The sequence below is a fragment of the Schistocerca piceifrons genome, chromosome X, assembly GCF_021461385.2.
Source record: "Schistocerca piceifrons isolate TAMUIC-IGC-003096 chromosome X, iqSchPice1.1, whole genome shotgun sequence".
Taxonomy (NCBI): Eukaryota; Metazoa; Arthropoda; class Insecta; order Orthoptera; family Acrididae; genus Schistocerca; species Schistocerca piceifrons.
Genome location: NC_060149.1, coordinates 91335616 through 91361759, shown reverse-complemented (window position 1 = coordinate 91361759; position 26144 = coordinate 91335616). Strand labels below are relative to the sequence as shown.

Genomic DNA, 26144 nt, shown 5'->3' with positions numbered 1-26144 from the left:
TCACCATTCTGCAAGATGATTAATGCTTCCTCTGGAAATAATATGGAAATCAAATCAAATCAGAAAACTGAAACAAGTCTCTCTCAGAACAGTTCACTTCAGTCTGCTGGAACTATGTGAATTCATTCAACAGTACCCAGTCACATCTGTTTTGTTTTTGACACATGGAAGAGCTGCCTGACTGCTTTCTGCATGTGTGGTGTTTCCTGTTTGGAGACATTGGAACAATTTTCTTTGAATCCTCTTGGTTTGAAAGCACCTGTAGCCCCTGTTTGAACAGTTTATGGCCACATTTTGAACTTGAAGAATCAGCTTCTCAGACAGAACTTCTGGTCTGTGCATGATGTGATTGTTGGAAACTATTGCTTGGTCAGACATCTACACCCATATCAATGTTAGATAATGAATTGGCTGCACTTTAATCCAAACTAATTTATAGGGAAAGTAAGTGTAAGGTTTTCTGTCACAACAGAGCTTGAAGAATTTTTGAGAACTGAACTTCAGTTGTAAATAGAAAATTAACCTGCATCATTATTTTCATAGAATATTTTTTCAAAATGTTTTATCATCCTCTGTTTTATAATCATTTTTGAAAATTAATGCTACATTATTCTTATTGAAATTCTACATGCTGTTTTAAAGCAAATGCAAAATATGCATGGCCTAAAATGTTTTAATATATTTTTCAATGCAATGTTCTTTCTTGTGAAGCAGTTGAACTAGTCACATCTATAGTGTGACGTATTGTAGTAAGTCAGATGGAAAGAAACAACAATACACATCAGAGAATTTTTACAAGAACAAGTGGCAACTGTTCTTGTTCCGGTCTCAAGTGCTTCAGATACAAATCGGGCCATAATGATTTATTGGACGTCATGTTCTCAGATGCGACATTTGAATACTTGAGGTGTTATTCAGAAATTGATAAAGTTTTGGAATTTTGGAATCGAGAACTTCAGGATAGAGGCTTGTGATATGAAGGAGAGATAGCGGGTGAAGGGGTTAGGAAAGATTATGTCATTGGTAGAATATAGTATCTTGCAGAGGAGATGAATGATGCATATATAGGAGTCGCTCTCAAGATAGGGAGCTGCTTCTGGAAATGGTATGGACATAGTACAGGGCAATGGCGGAGGATCCAGAGTAAAAACAAAAAATATTTAAGGGCAGGAATATATGCGTAAGACAAGCTGGAGTCAAAAAGTAAGAGAGATTGTGAGGCAGGCATGGGTATAGGAAAATGGAACGGGGTGGCCACAGGAGAGAGTGTAAGGCAGATGGAGGATGGGACTGATGAAATTGTGGCATGGTAGTTCTGATAATGAAGGATGTGTTGCTGGCATGGAGTGCCCACCTTCACATTTAAGAAAAGCTGGAGTTTGAGTGAAACAGTCATTGAAGTATCCCACTTCATCAGTGTGCTCTGAAAGTAAGCAGTGTAGTTGGCTCTAGGCCACAATTTGGCAGTGGCCGTTAATGCACACTGATAGGTTGTTACTGGTATTACCCATGTAAAATGGAAAAATTCAGTATACAACAAAGTTAGTAATGATGATGAAGTTGAATAGAACAGAACAGAACAGAACACAACACAATCATTATTGTCACATGACATGTTATATACAATCACTCGATTGAAACATTGATGACTCGTCAATGAATAATTTTATGCCTACCTAAGGCCGGTATTACACGATCCTATTTCTTTGACAAAGATATGATCAAGGATATGATCAAATCTTCATCAAATTTGTTTGACAAAGATATTTGACATGGCGCTATACTGTCGTCATATTTTTCATCAAATTTCAAGATGGCGGACAACAATTTCTTATTATGCACTGCGGTTTCTAGTACCACAATTGCACTCTGTGTGTATTTGGAAGAAAAGCGGTCGAAAAAAAGGAAACACGTTTGGATGAAGCCATATCTATTACATCGAGATAGTAAGAGAATCCAGCGGAATGTGTTAAGAGAGCTGCTAGTGAAGGATGTAAATTACTTACGAATGGATGAGAGTGTATTCCAGTATTTGCTCAGTAAAGTGGCTTGTCATATTACAAAAGAGAATACTCTTTGGGAAAAGCTATATATGCAGAAGACAGGCAAACGGTCACACTTGGATTTCTTGACAGGAGAGAACTTCTCTAGTTTAAAACACAGCACTTGAATATCACATTGCACATTAACCAAAATAATTCCTGAAAGGTGTGAAGGGAATTATAAAGCACTGAAGGGGAATATGTGAATGTAAATAAATGTTTAGTACACTATGTGGGCAGTGAGAACTAACTTTACTTTTGAATAATTTAATTAATGGAATTAGTGTTCCAACAACTACAGAATTAATAAAAAGTATGAAACAGATGAAGTGCTTTTTAACTTCGGGCAACTAGAGTTCAAGAATAAATGAAGTAGAATGGAAAGCTAAGAAAGAATTTTTTATTTTCTATTCTGTATTCCGGTTTGCTAAAAAGCTGCCTGGATGTTTCCAGATGTGGAGGTGGATGGCTGTAGCTGTGATTGTGGACGTGAAGTTGCCTGCACCATATTCCACTTGACCATCACCACACAATTAATAGCATGCACTGCGCCCCTTGCTCACCCCCAACCTTCTCGAGGCAAGATTATTTAAAAAAAAGAAAAAAAAGGTGAAGGAACGCACCAACTTTGAAGCCATGTTTACAAAAACACTAAAGAGATGTCAAATAGCTGTAGCAACACCAGTGCTTCAAGCAATTACATTTCACATTGTAGTGAACAGAAGATAAATGACTTTTGTGATCAAATCTATGGCGAGGCCCTAGATGTGATCATATTTATTTGATGATAGGTGACATTTGACGAAGTTCCCTATTACACCATCAAATTTCATTGACATATCAACTTTGACAAAGAAATATGAGAGTGTAATACCAGTCTAAGTATACCTTAAAACAAGATACATTAAAATAAAGCATATGGATGCTCCCAGAAGCACATTACAACATAAAAAGATAATTACGTGTAAGATTACTTGTTTTTTCTTAAAATTTCCACAGTGGTTTAAAATCAGTCTTTTTAAGTATTTTTCATGTTTGTTTCTCTAGTTTATGAACATGGACATACTTCAAAGGGCACATACATTCATAAAAGTAGTATATATGTATGCATTTAGATATTTAGGTACATAGTTTATAAGTATGGACACACGTAAAGAGAACATATACCTCAATTAAAAGGGAACATAGGCATACACATAGAACGTAATGTAGAAAAAATGGGAAAACAAAGCAATATCTCAAACTTGTCTTCCTTGTTTATAAAATCATCCACACTGTAGTAGCATTTGATTTTTAAATATTTTTCAATGTTTGAAGCTGTGGGTTCTAGCTTGCAGTCCTTAAAGTTCGAACGCATTTTATTGCTAAGCTTCAAAGCCATGTAATATGGAGTATTATCAAATAATGGTAGTCTGTGGCAAGGTACATGATATCTTGTTTGTGTCTTGTTTCATGTTGCTTTGAAACATGACTCTGCCTCTTTCAGCGAATGTTGGAATAACAGATTGTGGGCAAATGTATGGAGCAGATGTTGCAACTAGGTTGTGAAACGGTTATGACCCATAGGCAAGGGGACTGAAAGGAGTAGCTACTTATGGGCAGAAAGATATTTACATGGGTAGAGTGGGTAGTAGAGTACCATTAGTGGAGTGGGGAGAATGGTAGTTGGAAGGACATTCCTCATTACATTGCATGGTGAAAGGTAGTCAAAGCCATGGTGAAGGATGTGGTTCAGTTGTTCAAGTTGAGGTTGTTATTGGTGCAGTGCCTTAAGCATTCAGAGTGTGAGGTTGCTTGCTACAGCAGATTTTTCTCTCGCCAGATACCATGACTGTATTGGACATTACAGTGTTGAAAGGGATGGCAGATTCTGACATGGTGTTATTGGTGAGTGGTAGGTTTGAAAATAATGTAGATTTTAAAGGGCCCACCTGAGATGGATGTTAATGAGTGGGAAGGAGGTGACTTATTAATTATGTGAGGGCAAGGTGAAATAAATAGGACCTGCTTCTGAAATTGTTACTTATGTGATTAGTTGTGATCTTGGATCGTCTAGATATAGTACCTGCGTTACAACAAATAGCAAGAAGAGTAGTTTGTAACAGTATAACATGTTCATTCATTCGTCAGCATTACACTGCATCGCAACATTGAAATCTATTACTTGGAAGTGCACATTACTTTGTGTATTGTTACATAGTTCTCCAGTCAGTGCAAATAAAACAAACTTTTATTTTATAACCATATTATTAGTGGAGCAACCATTACTCATCTTGCTGATAAAAGAAGCTGTTGTTTTTTGTTAATTCGTGAGGTAGTTTTGGTAATGGAAGCTCCTGGTAAAATGTAAATAATTTAAGGAATAAATGTCACAAATCACCAAAGAGTAGAGCTGCTGAGTCATGAAGACATATAAACGAGACAGAACTATGAAAGCTTTTGGGTGAATTGTTAACTGAATTTGAAAAGTGGAATAAAGTATCTGTGGAGTGACGTCACACAAATTATAAAAATGTATAAAAGTATGATCCACATCTCCTCCTAAAGCACTAGACTGATTTTAGCCAAACTTGGTACAAACTTTATTTCCTGCCTGGAAAGAAACACCTATCAAAGAGGTGGGTGTGAAAAAGCAGCGTAGCCTGTGATGCGAGAATGCCCATACTTTAGTCATCCAGTATTTGAAATTTGAAAATGAGGCACTTAGAGGCTTGCAACAAACTTTACATATAATTTCAAACCTTTGTGAAAATTTGTCTTGCTAAAATCCTCTCAAAGTGATGAAAGCAAAAAGTTTATTGCTTACTACATTTTTGCTGTTCATACAGTAAAACTGACACATGCAGCATGCCATTTTAATTTATTACTTCTTTACTACTAATGGTATGTATGAAGAATTTAGCAGACAGTATTCACATATACCACTGAATGTACCACAAAATTTATATCAGTGTATAACACTTTGTTCAGGAGATATGACATCATAACACTGAATGCATAAGAAACTTACCAGATTATGTGTGATGTTTTAGTTTATTACTTTTTTACTACTAACTGTATTCACAACATATTTCATAGATAGTAGGAACATATACCATCAGATGTACCTGCAAAATTATGTCATTATACAGTACATAGTTCAGGAAATACAATGTCATAAACATTGAGCTGCCTGAAAGCGAAACTGCAGAGCGTAATACGCTATACATGCATGTGAAATATGTGTACGAATGCTTGTGAAATATATTTGGCTTGTGCATATGTGAGGAAAGTCATGGGTAAAAGGCTCATACTAAACACCTGGAACTATTTCAATCAAATTTGGTACACATACTAGTTACAATCTGGAAATAAATACTGTAGGGTATGAACCATCATCCTCCTGTGCGGATGAATATGGTAATGTTGTGGGAAAAGGGAGGGTGAGAAGACGGAGGAGGGCGAATTGGACAGAGAAGGGGAAGAGGAAGAAATGAACAAAGAGAGGGGGAAGAGATGGATCGGGGGAGGGGAGCTGAATTAAAAAAGATTGGAATAAACACACATACTTGGGTAATGATCTGAATAAAGCCCTTGACTGTTTTCTTTATGACATCCTGCTCACAAAACTTGAATTTTTTTATATAAATAACTTATCTTTAGCTGTAATGTGTTATTTAAGTAACAACCTGCTATTTATCTCTGACAGAAGCAAGCATACTGCCGTGAATATAGTTAGGACAGGTGTGCCACAGGGCTTGGTCCTTGGACAATAAGTCTTCAGAAGGCCTTCATTTATTTCAGTTTCGTGTTTCTTACGATCCACTGTAATGGAACAATTCTTGCCATGTTGAGAATTATTCACCTGTGGAGAGGAATGTGCAAAGTTCCTTCTGAGGGGCACTGCAGTCATCTTTATCTACTTTAATATAGTTACAGTGCCATTCTACATATATGTTGAACTTAAGAATAACTTGAATTAAAAGATGAAATCTAATGACACTACACTGGGAGCAAGGGGAATTTAGATACAATAAGATACAGGCTATTGAAGACATGTAGCACACACAAAAGGAATGATCTAATTTTTTTAAATTAACTCCCATATTCTGCTTGGACTGTGCCCTTACAACATAAGTTAAGGAGTAAATATAATTTTCTGAGGTAAATAATACATATTGGCATTAGTTTTTAAGGATTTTTATGTAGAATTATGTAAACTTTTTATGGGCAATGCCTTAAAAGTCCATAGTGTATTTAATGTAGAAGCCAGTTTTGCCATATGTGGTCAGTGGTGAATAAAGGATCTTTTGATGTGTTGTGGTGGCCAACTTTTCAATTTATCTGAAAGTAATGCATGTCTTAGGGGTGTGTGTGTGTGTGTGTGTGTGTGTGAACTAAAAGGTAAAATTGTCAACAAATTCATGAAATTTCAACTGTGAAACATACTGCAAGCAAATGAAGAATTCTTAAATAACATACTAGGTGGGCAGCAAAAAAAAAAAAAAAAAAAAAAAAAAAGAAAGAAAGAAAGAAAGAAGTGATGTGAAGCTACATTGGGCCAAGAACCTGTGAAAATGAATTAGTAAATCAGATCAAGTAGTAATGTTTTCAGTAACATGAACTTACAGTGTGATGACAAGAATATAAAACGAATAAAGAAACTAATAAGCTCAGTCCTAGTGCCTATATACTCATATACTGCATCAGGAGGAAAGCACAACCACATGTCTCAGATACTTGTCACCACTACCACCACATTCCTTGATAATGAGGTCAGGTTTTTGTAGTATCATAGTACAGAAGCCTTTCAAGAACACATGGAAACAAATGTATTTTGCTGTTGGTACTGAGTTGGAAAAAAAATGTTGCATATGTAATCTCTCTCTCTCTCTCTCTCTCTCTCTCTCTCTCTCTCTCTAGCTTGTCAAATTCTTCATCTCTCATGTGTTAAGACTTGGAACTTCATTTTGTTCTATCACTGCTCTTTACTTTTTGTCTTAAAGGTTCAGTCCTTGAAGCTCATGAAGATGATGGTGATAGGGAGCCATCTAATAGTCCAGAGGTCCATAACTTTGATATTCGAAGTCATCTGTCATCAAAATCACAGGAATACTCTTACTTTAATATAGAGAAACTATCACTTTGGCGAGGCCCATCACATTGGAAAGTTTTTGCGTCAAAAGGTATTTTGAAGTGTTTTTGAGCTAGTGTACTGATTTATTTTTGTAAGATTTAAATCACTTGTGACTTTTGACTCGGAGGAGGGGAGATAATGATGTTTTCCTGCCCCTCCCGCATCACTGGCACTTTTGTTGATTTGGCACACTCTACCATCACTTCCCCAGTACAAACAGTAGCACATGCTGTCAAACATCAGTAACTTCTGTGTGGTGAACTTGGCAGATTGTGGCCACAATCCCCCTTCACTTTTTTCCACACAACTGTCAAAAGTCACAAGTTTCTTAACACTATAGTATTTTAGTGTGTTTTTGAGTAAAAATAATTTTAACACTGGCAGTAACAGCCTTGGAGATATAATTAAACAACAGCTGTAATGTCATCTAAAAAAAGAAGAAGAAAAGAAAAAAAAAACATGGGAGCTATATTTATCTACTGAGTTCATGTGTTTCTCATTGCAAGGCTACCCTCGCCCTGCTTCTGTTCATATTTCCATTGAGGTAGCTTATTTCCCACAGACAAAACTGAAGACACAGAGAAAGTGAAAAGGAAACAGAGGCCAAAGAAAAAAGTGAAGAACCTATTTCCAGATGAACCTGAACAAAACATTGATGATAAATTGCAGAAGGGGAGATCACAGAAGCTTACAAAGAGAACAACGCAGAAATGGCAGGAGAGTAAAGTAACTTCTCAACCCGATGTACACTATGAAAATAGTCACTTTCGAAGGTACATTTTGATTCTTTTTTTTTTTTTATAAAATGTGTGTATATACACCGTGATCCTAGTATCAGATATTTCAACAGAACAGTTGTGAAATAAAGAAATAGACAAAGTAGAATATTTGTAATGGACAAATTAGAATTTTTCTTTTGTTATGTGACTTATAAAGAAAGGCTGAAACCTTGCATTTTTAGTGTACTGCGATATTGGCAGTGCTATTGATTGTACCTAGAATTAGAAAACTTGAAAGTATTGACCTTTTTTTTTGTCAGCACTAAATTTTAAATCTCTTTAAGTATGCTGTACTTTGTATTCGGTAGAGAGATCACTCTTTTGCAGAAACAGCCATTATTACTCAACGTTTCTCCAGTGGAGGGAGGTATGTTTGTTGATTGTGTTGTGTGTGTGTGTGTGTGTGTGTGTGTGTGTGTGAACTTGTTTGTCTTATCAGCTCAGTGTCTTATTATGATAAAACCAGTTGAGTATCTGCAGAGTGAATTTAAGCACTGGTTAAGAGTCACACCTGTTGCCACAGAATAGTTGTAGAATGGATGGTCATCTAGAACCACATTAACACAACTTAGTGGAATGGTCTTAGAATGATAAATTTTGCGCAGGAAGGGGATAAACCTACATCATGCTAATGTCATGGTAGCTGCAGATATGACAATTCCTGGCCTTAACAGTAATAAAATCATAGTACCTACATGAAAATGTGGAAACAGCATTACATTTTATATATGTATAACAGTCTGCCAATTTTTGGCAGTGGAAAGAAAAGTACAGTGGGATTGTGTGCTTTTCTTTACCTCTTACTTTCCTTCCTCAAAGGCTTTTCTCTGCAAGCCCCCTACCTTTATTACTGTGTGAATTTTGTGGTTGAAGAGGAAAAGGATTGTAAATTTTTGATCTGTTAAGAGAGAATGCTTTGATAGATTTGTCAGGTGTACAGTGAACCAAGATGCTGTGAAACTGCAGAGACAGTAAACAAATGTCTTACGAAGGTTGTGCTTTTAACGGTTACTGGAAATCAGTCTACTAAAAACATGTAATACATCGAATAAGTAGATTCCAACTTAGTTGTGCCTGAAACTTGAGTGTGAGTTACTGACAGTCAAAATATTGTTTGCTGAGAGCACCCTTAAAGTAGCAGTTGTCATTAAAAAGTTATATGTATTCATCTGAGAGGACATTATAATCCATTCATCATAAGAATAAACCTGATGTAAACATTGTACTGTGTATTCTTCTGCGTTTGCTCGAACCTCATTGGATGTCTGTTTCATGTGGGACTGCAGTAAAGCTGTCTCGAGTACTGTCAAGTATGATAGTAAGGGAAAGTTTCGTGCTGTGAGTTACACGCACATTGACATAGTGATAATATGGCACAACAGCTTTACCGGTGCATTTAACTTGGACAGCACTGGCCGGTCAGCTGGTACAGCTAGCCTGCAGTGATGTGGCCAGCTCTTGGTCTCCCTCTAAGATTTTTACCCTCCACGCTGCCCTCCCATACTAACTTGGTGATCCCTTGATGCCTCAGAACATGTCCTACCAACCGATCCCTTCTTCTAGTCAAGTTATGCCACAAATTCCTCTTCTCTCCAATTCCGTACAGTACCTCCTCATTAGTTATGTGATCAACCCATCTAATCTTCAGCATTCTTCTGTAGCACCACATTTCGAAAGATTCTAGTCTCTTCTTGTCTAAACTATTTATTGTCCACATTTCACTTCCCTGCATGGCTACACTCCATACAAATACTTTCAGAAACGACTTCCTGACACTTAAATCTATACTCAGTGTTAACAAATTTCTCTTCTTCAGAAACGCTTTCCTTGCCATTGCCAGTCTACATTTTATATCCTCTCTACTTTGACCATCATCAGTTATTTTGCTCCCAAAATAGCAAAACTCATCTACTACTTTGTCTCATTTCCTAATCTAATTCCCTCAGCATCACCTGATTTAATTCGACTACATTCCATTATCCACATTTTGCTTTTGTTGATGTTCATCTTATATCCTCCTTTCAAGACACTACCCATTCCATTCACCTGCTCTTCTAAGTCCTTTGCTGTCTCTGACAGAATTACAATGTCATCAGCAAACCTCAAAGTTTTTATTTCTTCTCCACGGATTTTAATTTTACTCCAAATTTTTCTTCTATTTCCTAATACATAGATTGAATGACATTGGGGATAGGCTACAACCGTGTCTCACTCCCTTCCCAACCACTGCTTCCTTTTCATACCCCTCGACCCTTATAACTGCCATCTGGTTTCTGTACAAATTGTAAGTAGCCTTTTGTTCCATGTATTTTACCCCTGCCACCTTCAGAATTTGAAACAGAGTATTCCGGTCAACGTTGTCAAAAGCTTTCACTAAGTTCACAAATGATGAAAACATAGGTTTGCCTTTCCTTAATCTATTTTCTAAGATAAGTCGTAGGGTCAGTATTGCCTCATGTGTTCCAACATTTCTACGGAATCCAAACTGATCTTCCCCGAGGTTGGCTTCTACCAGTTTTTCCATTCGTCTGTAAAGAATTCGTGTTAATATTTTGCAGCCGTGGCTTATTAAACTGATAGTTGGGTAATTTTCACATCTGTCAACACCTGCTTTCTTTGGGATTGGAATTATTATATATCTTCTTGAAGTCTGGGGGTATTTCGCCTGCCTCATACACCTTGTTCACTAGATGGTAGAGTTTTGCGAGGCCTGGCTCTCCCACCGCTGTCAGTATTTCTAATGGAATGTTGTCTATTCCCGGGGCCTTGTTTCGACTTGGGTCTTTCAGTGCTCTCAAACTCTTCACGCAGTATCATATCTCCCATTTCATCTTCATCTACATTCTCTTCCATTTCTATAATATTATCCTCAAGAACATCGCCCTTGTATAGACCCTCTATATACTCCTTCCACCTTTCTGCTTTCCCTTCTTTGCTTAGAACTGGGTTTTCATCTGAGCTCTTGATATTCATGTAAGTGGTTCTCTTTCCTCCAAAGGTCTCTTTAATTTTCCTGTAGGCAGTATCTATCTTACCCCTAGTGATGTGTGCCTCTACATCCTTACATTTGTCCACTAGCCATCCCTGTTTAGCCATTTGGCACTTCGTGTCGATCTCATTTTTTGAGACGTTTGTATTCCTTTTTGCCTGCTTCATTTACTGCATTTTTATATTTTCTCCTTTCATCAATTGAATTCAATATTTTTTCTGTTACCCAAGGATTTCTATTAGTCCTCGTCTTTTTATCTACTTGATCCTCTGCTACCTTCACTATTTCATCTCTCAAAGCTACCCATTCTTCTTCTACTGTATTTCTTTCCCCCAGTCTTGTCAATGGTTCCTTAATACTTTCCTTGAAGCTCTCTACAACCTCTGGTTCTTTCAGTTTATCTGGGTTCCATCTCCTCAAATTCCCACCTTTTTGCAGTTTCTTCAGTTTTAATCTACAGTTCCTAACCAATAGATTGTGGTCAGAGTCCACATCTGCCACTGGAAATGTCTTACAATTTGAAACCTGGTTCCTGAATCTCTGTCTTACCATTATATAATCTATCTGATACCTTCTAGTATCTCCAGGATTCTTCCACGTATACAACCTTCTTTTGTGATTCTTGAACCAAGTGTTAGGTATCATTAAGTTATGCTCTGTGCAAAATTCTACCAGGCGGGTTCCTGTTTCATTCCTTACCCCCATTCCATATTCACCTACTACGTTTCCTTCTCTTCCTTTTCCTACTATCGAGTTTCAGTCACCCATGACAATTAAATTTTCGTCTCCCTTCACTATCTGAATAATTTCTTTTATCTCACCATACATTTCATCAATCTCTTCGTCATCTACAGAGCTAGTTGGCATATAAACTTGTACTACTGTGGTAGGTGTTGGCTTCGTATGTATCTTGGCCACAATAATGCGTTCACTATGCTGTTTGTAGTAGCTTACCTGCACTCCTATTTTCTTATTCATTATTATTACTTCTCCTGCATTACCCCTATTTGATTTTGTGTTTATAATGCTGTATTCACCTGACCAGAAGTCTTGCTCCTACTGCCACCGAACTTCACTAATTCCCACTATATCTAACTTTAACCTATCCATTTTCCTTTTTAAATTTTCTAACCTACCTGCCCGATTAAGAGATCCGACATTCCATGCTCTGATCCGTAGAACGCCAGTTGTATTTCTCCTGATAACGACGTCGTCCTGAGTAGTCCCCACCCAGAGATCCGAATGGGGGACTAATTTACCTCCAGAATATTTTACCCAAGAGGACACCATCATCATTTAACCATACAGTAAAGCTGCATGCCCTCGGGAAAAATTACGGCTGTAGTTTCCCCTTGCTTTCAGCCGTCTGCAGTACCAGCACAGCAAGGCCGTTTTTGTTAAGTGTTACAGGGCCAGATCAGTCAATCATCCAGACTGTTGCCTCTTCAACTACTGAAAAGGCTGCTGCCCCTTTTCAGGAACCACACGTTTGTCTGGCCTCTCAACAGATACCCCTCTGTTGTGGTTGCACCTACGGTATGGCTACCTGTATCGCTGAGGCACGCAAGCCTCGTCACCAACAGCAAGGTCCGTAGTTCATGGGGGGGGGGGGGGGGGGTTTCTACTTTCATATGCTGTTGTATTTGATTAGCTGAAAATACTTAGTAACCTAAAAAATAAATTTCCCAATCTTGAAGTGTAGGAAATATTTTCTGATGGTGCTAGTTATCATTTCAGATACAAGTGCACATCAGCCAATATAACTTCCAGCAAAGGAAATTGTGTCTTTTGTTAAAGTGACTTTTCTTTTGTTCATTCCATGGAAAAAGAGTTGTTGATGGTGTTGGAGGGATGCCGAAGCATCGTGTGTAGCAGCATGTGAAAGCTAGACAAGCTGTCCTTACTGACTGCACATATTTTGTACGTTGTGCAAAATCTGTAATTGATGGTGATTGTAAAAGAAGTTCCAGCACAAGAAACAAAAAGCCATTCTGACATATTTCAGCAGCATAGGAGTGATACCGGGATCCCTTCTGCTGATCGTGTCCACAATGTCCACACCGTTGGGAAATACACAGTTAAAATAGGTTTGTTGTCCGAGGAAGATAACACACACTTCCATTTCAAACCTGTTGCAGACCTGAGTTATCAAGAAGAAGCCCTCAAATTTTTTCAGTAACAGCTGCAATCACAAAAAATTTTGAGTTCCTTTTGGTCAGTGGATTATTGCAAAACTAGAACCAGAACAAGGACATTTGCACAAATGTCTTGGACAAGTCGTCAGTGAGGAAAGCTAAAAAAAAGTTTTTTTTTTAAGAGAGTGGGGAATAAATTTGTACGGTCAGAGAAGGATGATCATAATGAGGTTGATATTTCCCAAGCAGTGTCTACTTTATGAGAACCTATTACAGATCATTGGGAAAGGTTGACTTTTGCTGAAATGACGTTAAACCTCTTAAAATAATTTGTTTTCTGTTGTTTGAAAGCTCTTCATTTATTCATAAGTTAGTCACAACACTGATTTTAGTATTGTTAAATGTAAACTTTCAGTCCTTCACTATAAGTTAACTGGATGTTACATCTGCAACACTAAAATGTTATATTTGTAACATTTAATTATCGTATCAGTTAGGGTAAGTTGATTTAATGTCTGATATCTTTACATAAATGCTGGTCCTTGTACATCATGTAAATAACACACATTTTGATTTGTACAGAGGAATCTTGCAGATATTAAAAGGCATACAAATAAATGTGCATTATCTTTGATATTCCGAGTTACCTCTGCAGCACTACCTTTTTATATATATTTTAGTGGCAAATGAACACTGCTTGCTTCATCAGATCTTATCTGTATGTTGTTCATATTAAGACCTATCTAAATAAAAACATGTAGCTTGTGGGGGTTTATTTTCGTATTAATACTTCACTTTAAGCTGTACAAATACTATGTCAACAACTATCACTCTGCTATGTGTAGAGCTATTTTGCTCTTGCTGGGGTCTGATTACATTTTTGGATTATCTGCTGTTCCTTGTTTCCTTCAGTCGTGGCATGTTATTTTTTTTCTGACATGGGCCTAGTTGTCCATATGCCTGCTCAATAGTTCTCTTTTTATTGATTTGTATATTGTATCAGTCATCCATTTCTACTGTGTTAATATCATCCCACATCCAGTGAAAGTAATGTAATGCCAAATGCATATTAAAGTGTGTGTGTGTGTGTGTGTGTTTTCTGATTTTCTCTGGTAGTTCAAACCATTAAGATATTAGAATATGCAGATGATCTAAACATCACTAGCGATAGGAAAGAATCTGTAACAGCAAATGCGAATGCGTTAATCAAGGCTAGTGAATAAGTAGGTCTAAGGATAAGTAAAGACAAAACTAAATACCTGGTTACTACTAGAATGCTAACAGCAGTAGATCAGGAAAAGGTAAGAGTTGGAGACATGCAGTTTGAAAAAGTGAATACATTTAAGCATCTAGGCGTGGACATCACTTCGAGAAATGAGATTGAATCCGAACTGAAGAAGAGATTACAGGCAGAAAATGTGTGCTACTTCTCATTGAATAGTCTAAAATGTGAGCTGCTATGATAGTGCGGTGGTCTGCTAGATGTCTGCCTGATACGGTACCTGCAGGTTGTGTGCCACTCCTTACACACACACACACACACACACACACACACCAGAGACTGGGGTGCAGTTTTTTCCAAGAGAACCTAACTTTCGAATGAAGAAACATTTATTGCTAAGGAAAACACATAAAACAGAAAATAAGATATAATTGCGTAGGCTTCCGCGGCCAGAGTCAGTTGACATAAAAGTTTTGTGGGCATGGTACTGCGTCATAATGTAGAAAACTATTGCTGCTGGAGAAAAGCCAACGTTTCGGCCGTCGTTGCAGCGGACTTCTTACATTATGACGCGGGTACCATGCCCACAAAATAAAATATCAAAAATTTTCTGCTATTGGGGCAACATTTCAGTGTAAAGCTTGCAAAGCCAAAAACCTAGCGTCACTCAATTGCAAATGGGTTCTTATTCTCAGTATAGAACACACTATCCAAAAATGATAAATTTTTTTACTCAAAAATTAGTATTTATGGCGTTTTTACAAAAAAATATATAAAAATGTTGGAGCTTGTTGTTTTGCTAATCATTTATAGTTACTTCTGTTGTTTCTCAGGTTATATCATAATACAAATTTCCTCATCAAGTTTGTAAGTGAGCGAAATTTGCCAATGTCAGAAGCAGAAGTGGTGGATGACGGTGACGCTGTAAATTATGACTATTGCAATCCAAATGACACTCTGGAGTACTGTCCAAATGTTCCAGTGAGTGGTTAAGTTTTATTTTGAATATTTCTTAAAGTTTAAAAACTTTACGCTATTACAGATTGAACTAGTTTAAAAACATCTTTTGCCGGCTGGTGTGGCCGAGCGGTTCTAGGCGCTACAGTCTGGAACCGCACGACCGCTACGGTCACAGGTTCAAATCCTGCCTCGGGCATGGATGTGTGTGATGTCCTTAGGTTAGTTAGGTTTCAGTAGTTCTAAGTTCTAAGGGACTGATGACCTCAGCAGTTAAGTCCCATAGTGCTCAGAGCCATTTGAACCAAAAACATCTTTCAAGCTAGTCAATTCATTCTAGTCAAATAAAAAGCTGCCAAGTTGTATTGGTAAACCCAGATAGTCATATGATTAATCGATTTCAATAGTAATTAAGCTAACAACTTTAAATGTATATTGATTCATCCATTAGCTTTTGGTCATATACCTTCTGGCCATCTTCAGAGTGAGTTGATTGAAGCTAAAGCATGTGTTCCCACATGTGGAATAGGTGCTGACATCTGTAAGTTTGATACCTGCAGTATTCTGGAGATATGTTCTCCCATATCAAGAATAAACAATTTAAATTCTGTCCATGAAAAAAATTCAGTTTACATAGAATTTGAAAATAAATGCTGCCTTCCATTCGTACGTTTTCCTGTTTGTCTTGAAAATGACAGTTAGGGTCATGTTGTGTATTGCAAACTGATCCAAATGGACTCAGATCTACAAGCAAGCATTAGTCACCATTGTTTCCATACCATGAGTATATTAAGAACTAAAATTATTATGGCATGTAGTGTTGCTGAGTCTTCAGGGCCTGCTTATACACTTACAAGGAAGAGTTTTTGAACAAAATTGATAATTCCTTCACGAATTTACAAGTCACCAAAGAAACAACTGATGGTGGCTCTGTAGAGTGAGGAAGATGAAGTAGATAGTGTTATATCCTTCACTTTCCTGCTGTACATAAGAAGTAATTTCTCAAAAATTGACTGGATTGTCACAAAACATAAAGTTGGTGATTTTTTGCCCTCCATTGAAAATGGCTACTCTTCTTCTTTGTATAAAGGATGATTTGATACTTCAAAGCTATTATTTACAAGATCTCGTAAGATTGGCGTTCCATACATCAGGCAGATGATGTGAACAATTCTCAAGACATGCACGGAACATCGGTGGTACACACAGTTCTTACAGTCCCATAAATCAGCTGTGGTAGGATACCACATCGACACGGTGATCTTGTAGCATATGATCTGGCATCAACCTCATCCTTTTGGGACTTGGTTGTGAAAGAAGCAGTATAAATGTGCGTGGCAGAGTATTTAATTAATTGTCATAATGGTTTCAGCTTGTATAAAGTGTGGAATGTGACTCTTGCTTTGATTAGCTCTCAAAGATGTTGGTAGAGTGCCACTTCTGTCAGTGCATCAGTATCTTGGTTGTTTCAAATGTCTAGCCACAGATAACAATAAGTTCTTTTAAAATTCTTTGCCACCCAACAAATATCACTGGAATAAGAGTACCAGAAGCTCCGTGTGCAGAGGCACAGCCGTCAGGTGTAATTCGTAGATAAGAGGGTGAGTCAAATGAAAACCTTAAATATTTTTGTAAATATTATTTATTGTGCAGAAGTTGTACAAAGCTGTATCACTTTTCAACATAATCTCCACCATGCTCAATGCAAGTCCTCCAGCACTTACAAAGTTCATAAATTCCTTTAGAGAAAAATTCTTTTGGTAGTCCCGCACAACCACTCTAGCACCGTGTGACGTACCTCTTCATCAGAACAGAACTTCTTTCCTCTCATTGCGTCTTTGAGTGGTCCAAACATATGGAAATCACTTGGGGCAAGGTCTGGTGAGTATGGTGGACGAGGAAGACACTCAAAATGCAGGTCTGTGATTGTTGCAACCGTTGTATGGGCAGTGTGGGGCCTTGCATTGTCATGTTGCAAGGACATCTGCTGACAGCAATCCACGTTGCTTTGATTTGATTGCAGGCCGCAGATGATTTTTTTTTTTTGGAGATCTGTGTATGATGCACTGGTGACAGTGGTCCCTCTAGGCAAGTAATACTCCAAAATCATGCCTTTTTCGTCCCAAAAGAGAGCCAGCATAACCTTCCCTGCTGATGGTTCTGTTCGAAACTTCTTTGGTTTGATCTCTTCGTTTCCTGTTGGTGGAAGTGAACCCAGGTTTCGTCTCCAGTAACGATTCTTGCTAGGAAGCCATCACCTTCTCGTTCAAAGTGCCGAAGAAGTTCTTCACAAGCATCAACACGTCGTTCCCTCATTTCAGGAGACAGCTGCCGTGGCACCCATCTTGCAGACACTCGGTGAAGCTGGAGCACATCGAGCACAATTTGGTGTGCTGACCCATGACTAATCTGTAAACATGCTGCAATGTCATTCAGTGTCACGTGGCAGTTTTCCTTCACTATGGCTTCAACTGCTGCAATGTTCTGTGGAGTCACAAGTCGTACCTGACCTGGATGAGGAGCATCTTCCACTGAAGTTACACCATTTGCGAACTTCCTGCTGCATTCTTAGACTTGCTGCTGTGACAAACATGCATCACCGTACTGAACCTTCATTCGTTGTTGAATTTCAATAGGTTTTACACTTTCACTACGTAAAAGCCGAACAACAGAACGCTGGGCGGCTATCTTTATACTCATGGGGCGGCTATCTTTATACTCATACTGCGACTGTATATGTGCATCTGCACTATGCTGCCATCTACAGGCCATTCTGCATGCTGTTTGTAGCATGCTTACCAACTTACAGGATGACAGCACAAGATTTCGATTTGTTATTACAAATTTAAGGTTTTCATTTGACTCACTCTCGTATGTATTTAGTAGTTTGTCAGTTGGCTCTCCAATAAGACAGCAAAATATCAGTGGAAGGGTTGAAGTTTTACAGCTGTGCACATAAAATCCAATGGGTTAGTCCAGGTGTGGGTAACCTTTGCTGACCTGTGGGCCTGATTCACATAATTAAGCTTGCGGGCCACCTCAGTGATGCAACAATGCACTCATAGTACATACAGTCAAAACAATAGATTCTTGATGTTAATGTTTATGGCTTAATGCACAGATATCAATGGCACCCTTTTCTCAACCTGCCATGTCAACAAATTATGCTGCAAAACGTCCATTTTGGCGAACATTTGGCATTGTTTGTCCAAATTCGAAAATAACTTGCAATTTTGTCTTTCCACAATAAGCTGTTGTTGAGCTATGCATTTTGTCAAAAATTGCCTTTCTATTTTATACTCCTTCACATCAGATAGTAATTCACTACAGAACAAGCAAACAGGTGTATCCTTGTATGTGTTAAGGAAATAATGCTCCATTCATATCTCCCAGTATTGGTGGCGTTAAACATGTACTTTTCTCTTCATAATGCCAGATCTTTTGAGAATAAACTCTGTAAAGACACATAGAAAAACTTGCACAAAATTAACAAACTAGCACAGAACTGTACACATGAACTGACAACAGATAGCCTGGTTGTAAATAAAGTTACAGCCCCTGCTGTTGTTCAGATAGTGAGTAATCAAATTTCTGCAAGCTTCGGAGCATATGTAATAGCCATTGCTGAGGTTATGGGCACAAAACTGCCACTTAAAGATTTATGAATTTTGTAACTTCTCGTGAGGAGCAAAACAGGACTGTTTGTGTGTTTCTGTAGTATTGGTTAAATATTAAGTAGAACTGTTGTACTTTTCATGTCTTTTTGCTGTACTTTCTTCTTTTTGCATGTGGATATAGGCAACTATGTAAGATTGTATAACAACAGGGTGGTTTATTGATGATATTTATTCTTGCAATCTTACAGTAGTCACCGATGAAAAAATTTTCTACTTCCATCCGAATCCAGAGTACCATAATTAAGAAGTATGTTAAAAGAAGAAAATTATTTTCAATTGGTTGGTGGTGGCCTTCCACAAGAGGAAAAACTTGTTTAATCTATGAAACTGGGAACTTAATGTCAATTTGGATAAAACTAATTTTATCCTTCTATTTCCTGGCCTTTATCCCATATCCTCAAGCAGTCAGCATGGTAATTATTGGGTTTGGGAAAGTAGGTGGTAAAGGGTGGCCAGATGCTCTTTCTGTTGCCACACCTTGGCCCCAGCCACCTGCTCCCCTCGTGCTGCCATCAGGGTGGATCACAAAATTAATTTTATTAAGGATCAATAATGTTTCACCTTGAAAGCATGACAGAAGTCATGTGTAGTTTCGTAATGGGACATTCCGCCAGAAAACCAACAGTGCCAAGCTATATCCAAATCTCAAACAACAGAAATTGAAGAGGAGGGGGTTGGAGGGGGTGGGAGGCAGAGAGAGGGGGAGGGGAGGGGGCGAGGGGGTAGAAGACTTTATTTAATGTTTCATGTACGTACTGAGACCTGCTGTGCCAAATTAACATCCAGTATCTACACTACATGATAGCTCTGCAATTTACAGTTAAATGCCCGGCACAGGGTTCATTGAACCACCTTCAAGCTGTTTTGTTACAGTTCCACTCTCAAACAGTGTGCAGGAAATATGAACAATTAAATCTATCCGTGTGAGCTTTGATTTCTCGTTTTATTATGATGATCATTTCTCCCTCTGTAGGTGGGCACTAAAAAATATTTTCACAGTCGGAGGAGAGATTGCCCCAACAAAAAACACTTTTGTTTCAATGATTGCCACCTCAATTCATTTATCATGTCTGTGGCACTCACACCCCTAGTTTGTGATAATGCAAAATGAGCTGTCTTTCTTTGGATTTTGATGTTCTTTGCCTTATCTGTCCGATGCAGATCCCATAATGCACAGCAATTCTCCAGGAGAAGGTGGAAAAATGTAATCTTAGCAGTCTCTCTAGTAGACCAGTTCTACCAATAAAAGATCATCTTTGGACCACAACATAACCCATAATTTATTCATATTTGTAATCCCAAAGTACTTAGTTAAATAGACGGCTTTTAGATGAGTATGATTTATTGAGTAACCAAAATTTAATGGATTCCATTTAGTACTCGTGTGGATGATTTCACACTTTTGGTTATTTAGAGTTAGTTGCTATTCTTCACAACATACAGCTATCTTGTCTGCATCAATTGGTTGTGACCACCTAAAAACTTTACAAGACAGTAAATAATGGCACCACCTGCAACCACTCTATCTTCTGAGATTATTGAACCTAATTATTTTGCACTTGGTTTTGTACCTCTCCTGTAACTATGGTGATTGGTGAGGGGCAGCAGTATCTTCATTTTTACGGCAGATTGATTTAATTATTACGTAAAAACAGTCTGTAATAAATATAGGATCATTTTCAGGTAGTAAATGCTAAGTCACCAGTTGGTGACTATATGCTAAAAAGATAATAAATGACTAAATAAATAAATAAATAAATGAAAGATCTTGTTGATTTTAGGAAATGTTCTGTTAGTAGGGGTTACAGGAATTTAACACCATGTTACTAATTTCTTTGCTCTGACAGTCTTTTGCAAAATAGTTGTATGTGTAGACGTGGGAGTGTGTACTCCATTCAAGTTCCAAAATAGCTGCACCATAATGAGTCTAATGTTGGGTGGCAAAAATAAAACTAGGTCGTAAAATGTTTCCCACTTGTTATGAGAATCCTATTAGTTAAGCAACTGGGGAACTGCAATATCATTATGTCAGAACATTATCAAAAATCTGCTTATTGATCCTTACACATTTTTTGTCATGCATGGAAAAAAACTACTAGATCAACTTGTGTGTGGTAATTTCTGCCAGTGATTGAAGTGGTTTCAAGTAGTTTGGTTCTTTAATTTTTCATTTTTCCAGGTTGAGAGTGGTTCATCCTCAGGGCATGTGAGCTCGCATATCATACCATTATGCACCAGAAAATCCTCATCAGTTCATTAAACAGTGATTGCGTAATGTTTATAACAGTGTTTCGTACACAGTTTGTGGCCATTTTGTACCTTTATGTTAAATGGTATACATTTGATAGGAAGGGGACACATTCTGAACAATAAGTGAAAATAAGTTGACAATTAGTACTGATTTGGTTTATTAATTACGTTGGAAACTACTGGGAAACAGCAAGAAATAATAAATGTGTTTCCTACCAAAACATACCTTTTGTACTACACTTCAGAAATTTCAGAAAATTTGTTGTTCACCTGAGGATATAGATTAAAACATGGCAAGAACAGTGATACAACTGAAAAATGCAATACCTTTGAAAAGTCTTAAAGAATTAATTGTATAAAACTTACGTTAAAATAGTATAAGCTGCCTTTAATATTTAAGTAACAACATTGTTGGCAGTAAATTCCATTATATTTTTCATGGACTTTGGGGCACTTCCATGCGTATTTTACAGTGCATAAACTAAAGATGCTGTTCTTAGACCTATCACTTTTCTTTCCCTGGTGCGATGTGTTGGCTTCGGTAAATCACATAATTTATTTTTAAAAAAGGCAACAATGTTTACAAATTTTCTTATGAAATCTGATCTTCCTTTTTACAGGAATCGTTTTCAGAGTAACATGTCTTGCATCCTGATCCAGGCAACCTTAGTGAAAATCACACCATTCATTTGCTTGTTAAAAGAACGACTCCAGCCATTTCCCTTGTCCCATCCATGTCAGAAGTATGCCAAAACTCCTATATTCTCAAATATACATATACAATCCACAATTATATTCTCAAATATACATATACAATCCACAATCCACTGTACAGTCTATGGCAGTGGTTACTTCGTGTCAATAATAGTCGCCTCTTATTCTGTGACACTCATTTAGAAAGGGAACCAGACCATCGTGTTCAATCCATTGATGTAGGAATGACTTGATCAAATGCCTATGAACAGCCAGTCCATATCTGTTTCAGACAATAAGCCATTTCATTTATAAAGAAATATATGAATAAATGTAACTTCTAAAGCATGTAACTTCACCTGTTGATTCACCTGCATCAGATGATCCATGATGCTTAGTAATCATGGTTGAACATAGAATCATATATTTGTTAATCACAAATGCTATTTGAAGAAACAAAATTGTGTATAAAGTTGGTAAAAGTTTCCATTTCTTTTTCCTAGTGTGATGAGTGTCAGTGCAGCAATTACATCCTTACTTTTTTTGTTTTAGAACTTTGATGAATCATCGTCATCAGAACATGAAGAAGATGGACATGAATTGCAAGAAGTTAATGGCCATCCAGTCACACCAACTAGAGATGAAAGGGAAAGCGTATGTCAGTGGAAACTGTTGACTCCACCTACAGTGGTGAGCATCTTCAAATATAGTGACAACAGTTGTTGTATGGGGAAAGTACAGTTAAAAATTTTTATCTATTATTTACGTCTCTCTTTAATTATGTTATTTGACATACACTGTTAGTATAAATCTCATCTGGACTTTTCAACTGCTTGCAGTCTTCAACTGTGTGCATTCATGTTGCTCCTGCATGTTTTCTTATATCACCCTCTGTCCATTACCTCTCTTCTTATCTGTTGGAATTTGTAAAGAATGGATAGTCCTTATTCTAGTTGTAGTGTAGTGAGTTTGTCATATTTTCAGACCTGCCCTATTAAAATATAAATAAAAACACAAGGTAACCAATCACTGAACTTAGTTTTTATTAAAGACTCATTTCAGACGTTTGCCCTTTCATCAGGTGGCATATCAGGTGTCCAGTTCAGGTGTGATGCTCCTGGAAAACCAACATTGTCAAAATATCTAAATTGTTTGAAATTTATCACTTGGATTGCAGAGTGCTTTTGGTTGTCATTTCTTTAGTCGAAGAACTGCCATGAGTTCACAAAATGTGTTGGAGTCTCTCCGTATCTTTCCAACGTAAAAGTTTCCATAAGTACACTGTATTTTATGTGCTCCAGTTCTCTTAAATTTATCTTGTTTGTTTACTGTATACACTAGTCAAATTTGTGTGTAGTTGAAGAGCTGATGTTGAACTTTCGTTTCTTCACATTTCTCGCTATCTGGTGTGACACTGACCCATGAGGGATACAAAAGCACTTGTTCAAAATATAGTTTGCCATGTTAGTCAACTCTCAAAGAGACCAACTGTAACGCTATCACAGCAGATAGGGGAATGGATGTTCAAATATCGTCCGCACAATGATGCTATGCGCGATTTACATATCAAAGTCCAGTGAACACCCCCACCCGTGCTGCCACCACCGCATTTCTCGTAACTGAAGTGTTGCTGGTTTGCTTACCTCATGTCTTGTAGACATTGCCCCGATTGGTTTGTTATACATCGGTCGCGAGCTCTAATGCTTGTGAAAGAAACAATGCATAATAATGTGGTACCTGGGGAGGTTTAAAAAGCTTAAGCATAATGAGAATCATAAAATGCTAGGATGCCAATTAGTTTTGTTTTATTTATCCAGTTGTGAAATTTGTAAAAAAGATTTCTAGAACCAGTCTATTGTTAATATTCATAATAACATTCCTAGTCGTTAATCATTAGTCCTCGAGCACCGCAAAAGTCACAAAATGCTTCACGTGGTCTTAGAATCCGCATGATATCGCACAAATATATTGCACGAATACATTTTTCGAGGCAACTTCAACAACCGCTTGTCTTTACAGAGTTGCAATTCGAACACTAATCTGCATGTGACCACCTCGAAAAGTGACCATAGTCTGCCTAACAAGCTATGTTACCAGTTTGGCGGCAGCCTTTTCAGGACACAGTTGTGATTGGTCCATCCTTTCCATCATTAAGTGCTGATAGTAACTAAAATTTGTCAGTAGCATTTCCTAATGAACTGAGTGATATTGAAATTATTGTTAATAAGGTCTCAATGCAAGGAACATCATCAGTGTGGTTGGAGCTGTATATTAATATTTAAACAGGAAATATAAATAATCAAAGACCTGCTTCTTGGTGCCCAGTGTGGTAGGTGAATCCCCAATCTCTCTCTCTCTCTCTCTCTCTCTGTCTGTCTGTCTGTCTGTCTGTCTGTGTGTGTGTGTGTGTGTGTGTGTGTGTGTGTGTGTGTGTGTGTCAGCTCCAGTACAGTACAGCTCTTGCTCACCTGGCTATTCTCACACTATGTGACTATCTGGCATGTCGCAGTGAGTGTGCTTTGTGATCCTGCCAACTCGCTAGTCTCCCATAGCAAAATCTTCCTGTACTGTGCATTAAAACAATGCAACAAAAATGTAATACATATGGGCAGGAATGTGGTATAAATGCCAAAATTATACTGATAAAGGGTATGCTAGTGTATGGGGTGACCTTCAATTTTTTTTTATTTGTTCTTGATTAACTTTGTCTCCCTGTGACTTACCAACTGTTTATCGTTATGTCAGTGGTTCCAATTTTGTAACAGGTTTTTTTTTCTTTTTTTTTTTCTAACTGCTGTATGATGTGACTTTCTGACACAGCTAGTGTTACTGTTCTGTGTATTACACTGCTATAAGGTGCTACTTTCGTCATGGGTGGTGGGATGAGCTGTTGTAAATTATTATTTCTATTGCTATTGGTTTTCAGAAAATGTTGAAGTTATGTTCCGTATTAAGTACTTCCATTCTTTCATGTAGTTTATCTGTATTACAGGCAAACAGTACAATGTCATCATGAACCAGGGTTATTTTGGATAAGTTGCATTAACATATATTTACTCTTTGTCTTCCCATCTGGAATCTTCTCGAAGGCTGCCAAGAATAATTTGGTGGTAAAAGTCTTCTAATCTGACTCCTACTTTAATTTTGAATATCTCACTATCCTGATGAAGTGTAGTGGAATCTGTAGCATTAATATATGAATTCTTTAGGGTCCTAATGAAAATTGAATCGGTGCCTTTTTTTCTCAGGAACAGTTAGTACAGATTTTCTCTCAGTGGAGTTGAATGTTGTCTCAAAATTCATAAATTGGCAAAGTGGTAACTGATATTCTTTGCTCTGTTTTGTAATTTCATTCAAAATTTGCCATTGAGGCAGTGTACTATATCCACTTTTAAAGCAGGCTGGTTCCAGTATGTAATAAATATCCAATATTTTTACTATGTGAGAAGTAATTACTGTAAATATTTGGTACATGAAGAAGAGGTGGCCCGATTGGTCTACAATGTCATGTTAGTCATGTTGTTGGTATAGAGCATCAGTGTGCTTACTAAATTTGACTACAGAGATCATTAAATAGTGCTAACACACATTGTTTATTGGCTCAACTAGTTTAGACTCCATAAGTAATTATAAATCCTGCCTACTCGTCAAATGTTGGGTGTTGAGGAAACCTGCTGTCTCGGATCGCTAGACAAAAATTCAAGCAAATTGTGTTAAAGAGTTTTATTACGAAATGAATCACTGACAATTTGAGAATGACATAGATGTGTCGCAAGCAAAGGGCGACAGACAAAATAAACAATGTTCGTCAGTATATACAGTTCCTAAGTTGCTGGTCTTGAAGTATTTAATCATGATGCTGCTGTAGAAGTGAGCCACAACCAGTCAGGACAGCTCTTATTCCTCTTCGCATGGAGGCCACTGCCGTTGCGTTGTTGTCATGGAGGGGGGTCAGTCAGCATGCAATTGGCTGACATCGTCTTCACAGCCCCCTCTGCTCTCTCGTTTCTGACTGGCATGCCAGCACTTGACTTTACGCTGTAACAAGTAATTTTCAATAGCTCATATTGCTTCTTAGGCGATGGCTGTGTGAGAATTTAGGGGTAAGCTTCCTCCGATGCTCACGACAAAGACAGGTTGTGGCATGTACGTAACAGCACGTGACCCTGCAGGTCTTAAGAGTGCCAGTAGCCATCTCTGGCTGAAAGCAAATAACTACAGATGAATTTAATAATTATTGACTGCTGGTTGAAATGCATGAACACTCTATCCCCAACAAAGTTA

The 26144-nt window shown here is 37.6% G+C and overlaps 1 protein-coding gene across 2 annotated transcripts in view; it reads left to right on the top strand.

Annotated features, from left to right (window-relative positions):
* Positions 1-26144, top strand: part of LOC124722011 (condensin complex subunit 2-like) — a 199260-nt gene that overhangs the window by 146286 nt on the left and 26830 nt on the right. For both annotated transcript variants that reach the window (XM_047247187.1, XM_047247188.1), the window contains exons 7-10: positions 7028-7207; positions 7721-7931; positions 15117-15264; positions 22413-22550. In XM_047247187.1, coding sequence (XP_047103143.1) covers positions 7028-7207; positions 7721-7931; positions 15117-15264; positions 22413-22550 — 677 coding nt within the window. The remainder of the gene's footprint in view (positions 1-7027; positions 7208-7720; positions 7932-15116; positions 15265-22412; positions 22551-26144) is intronic.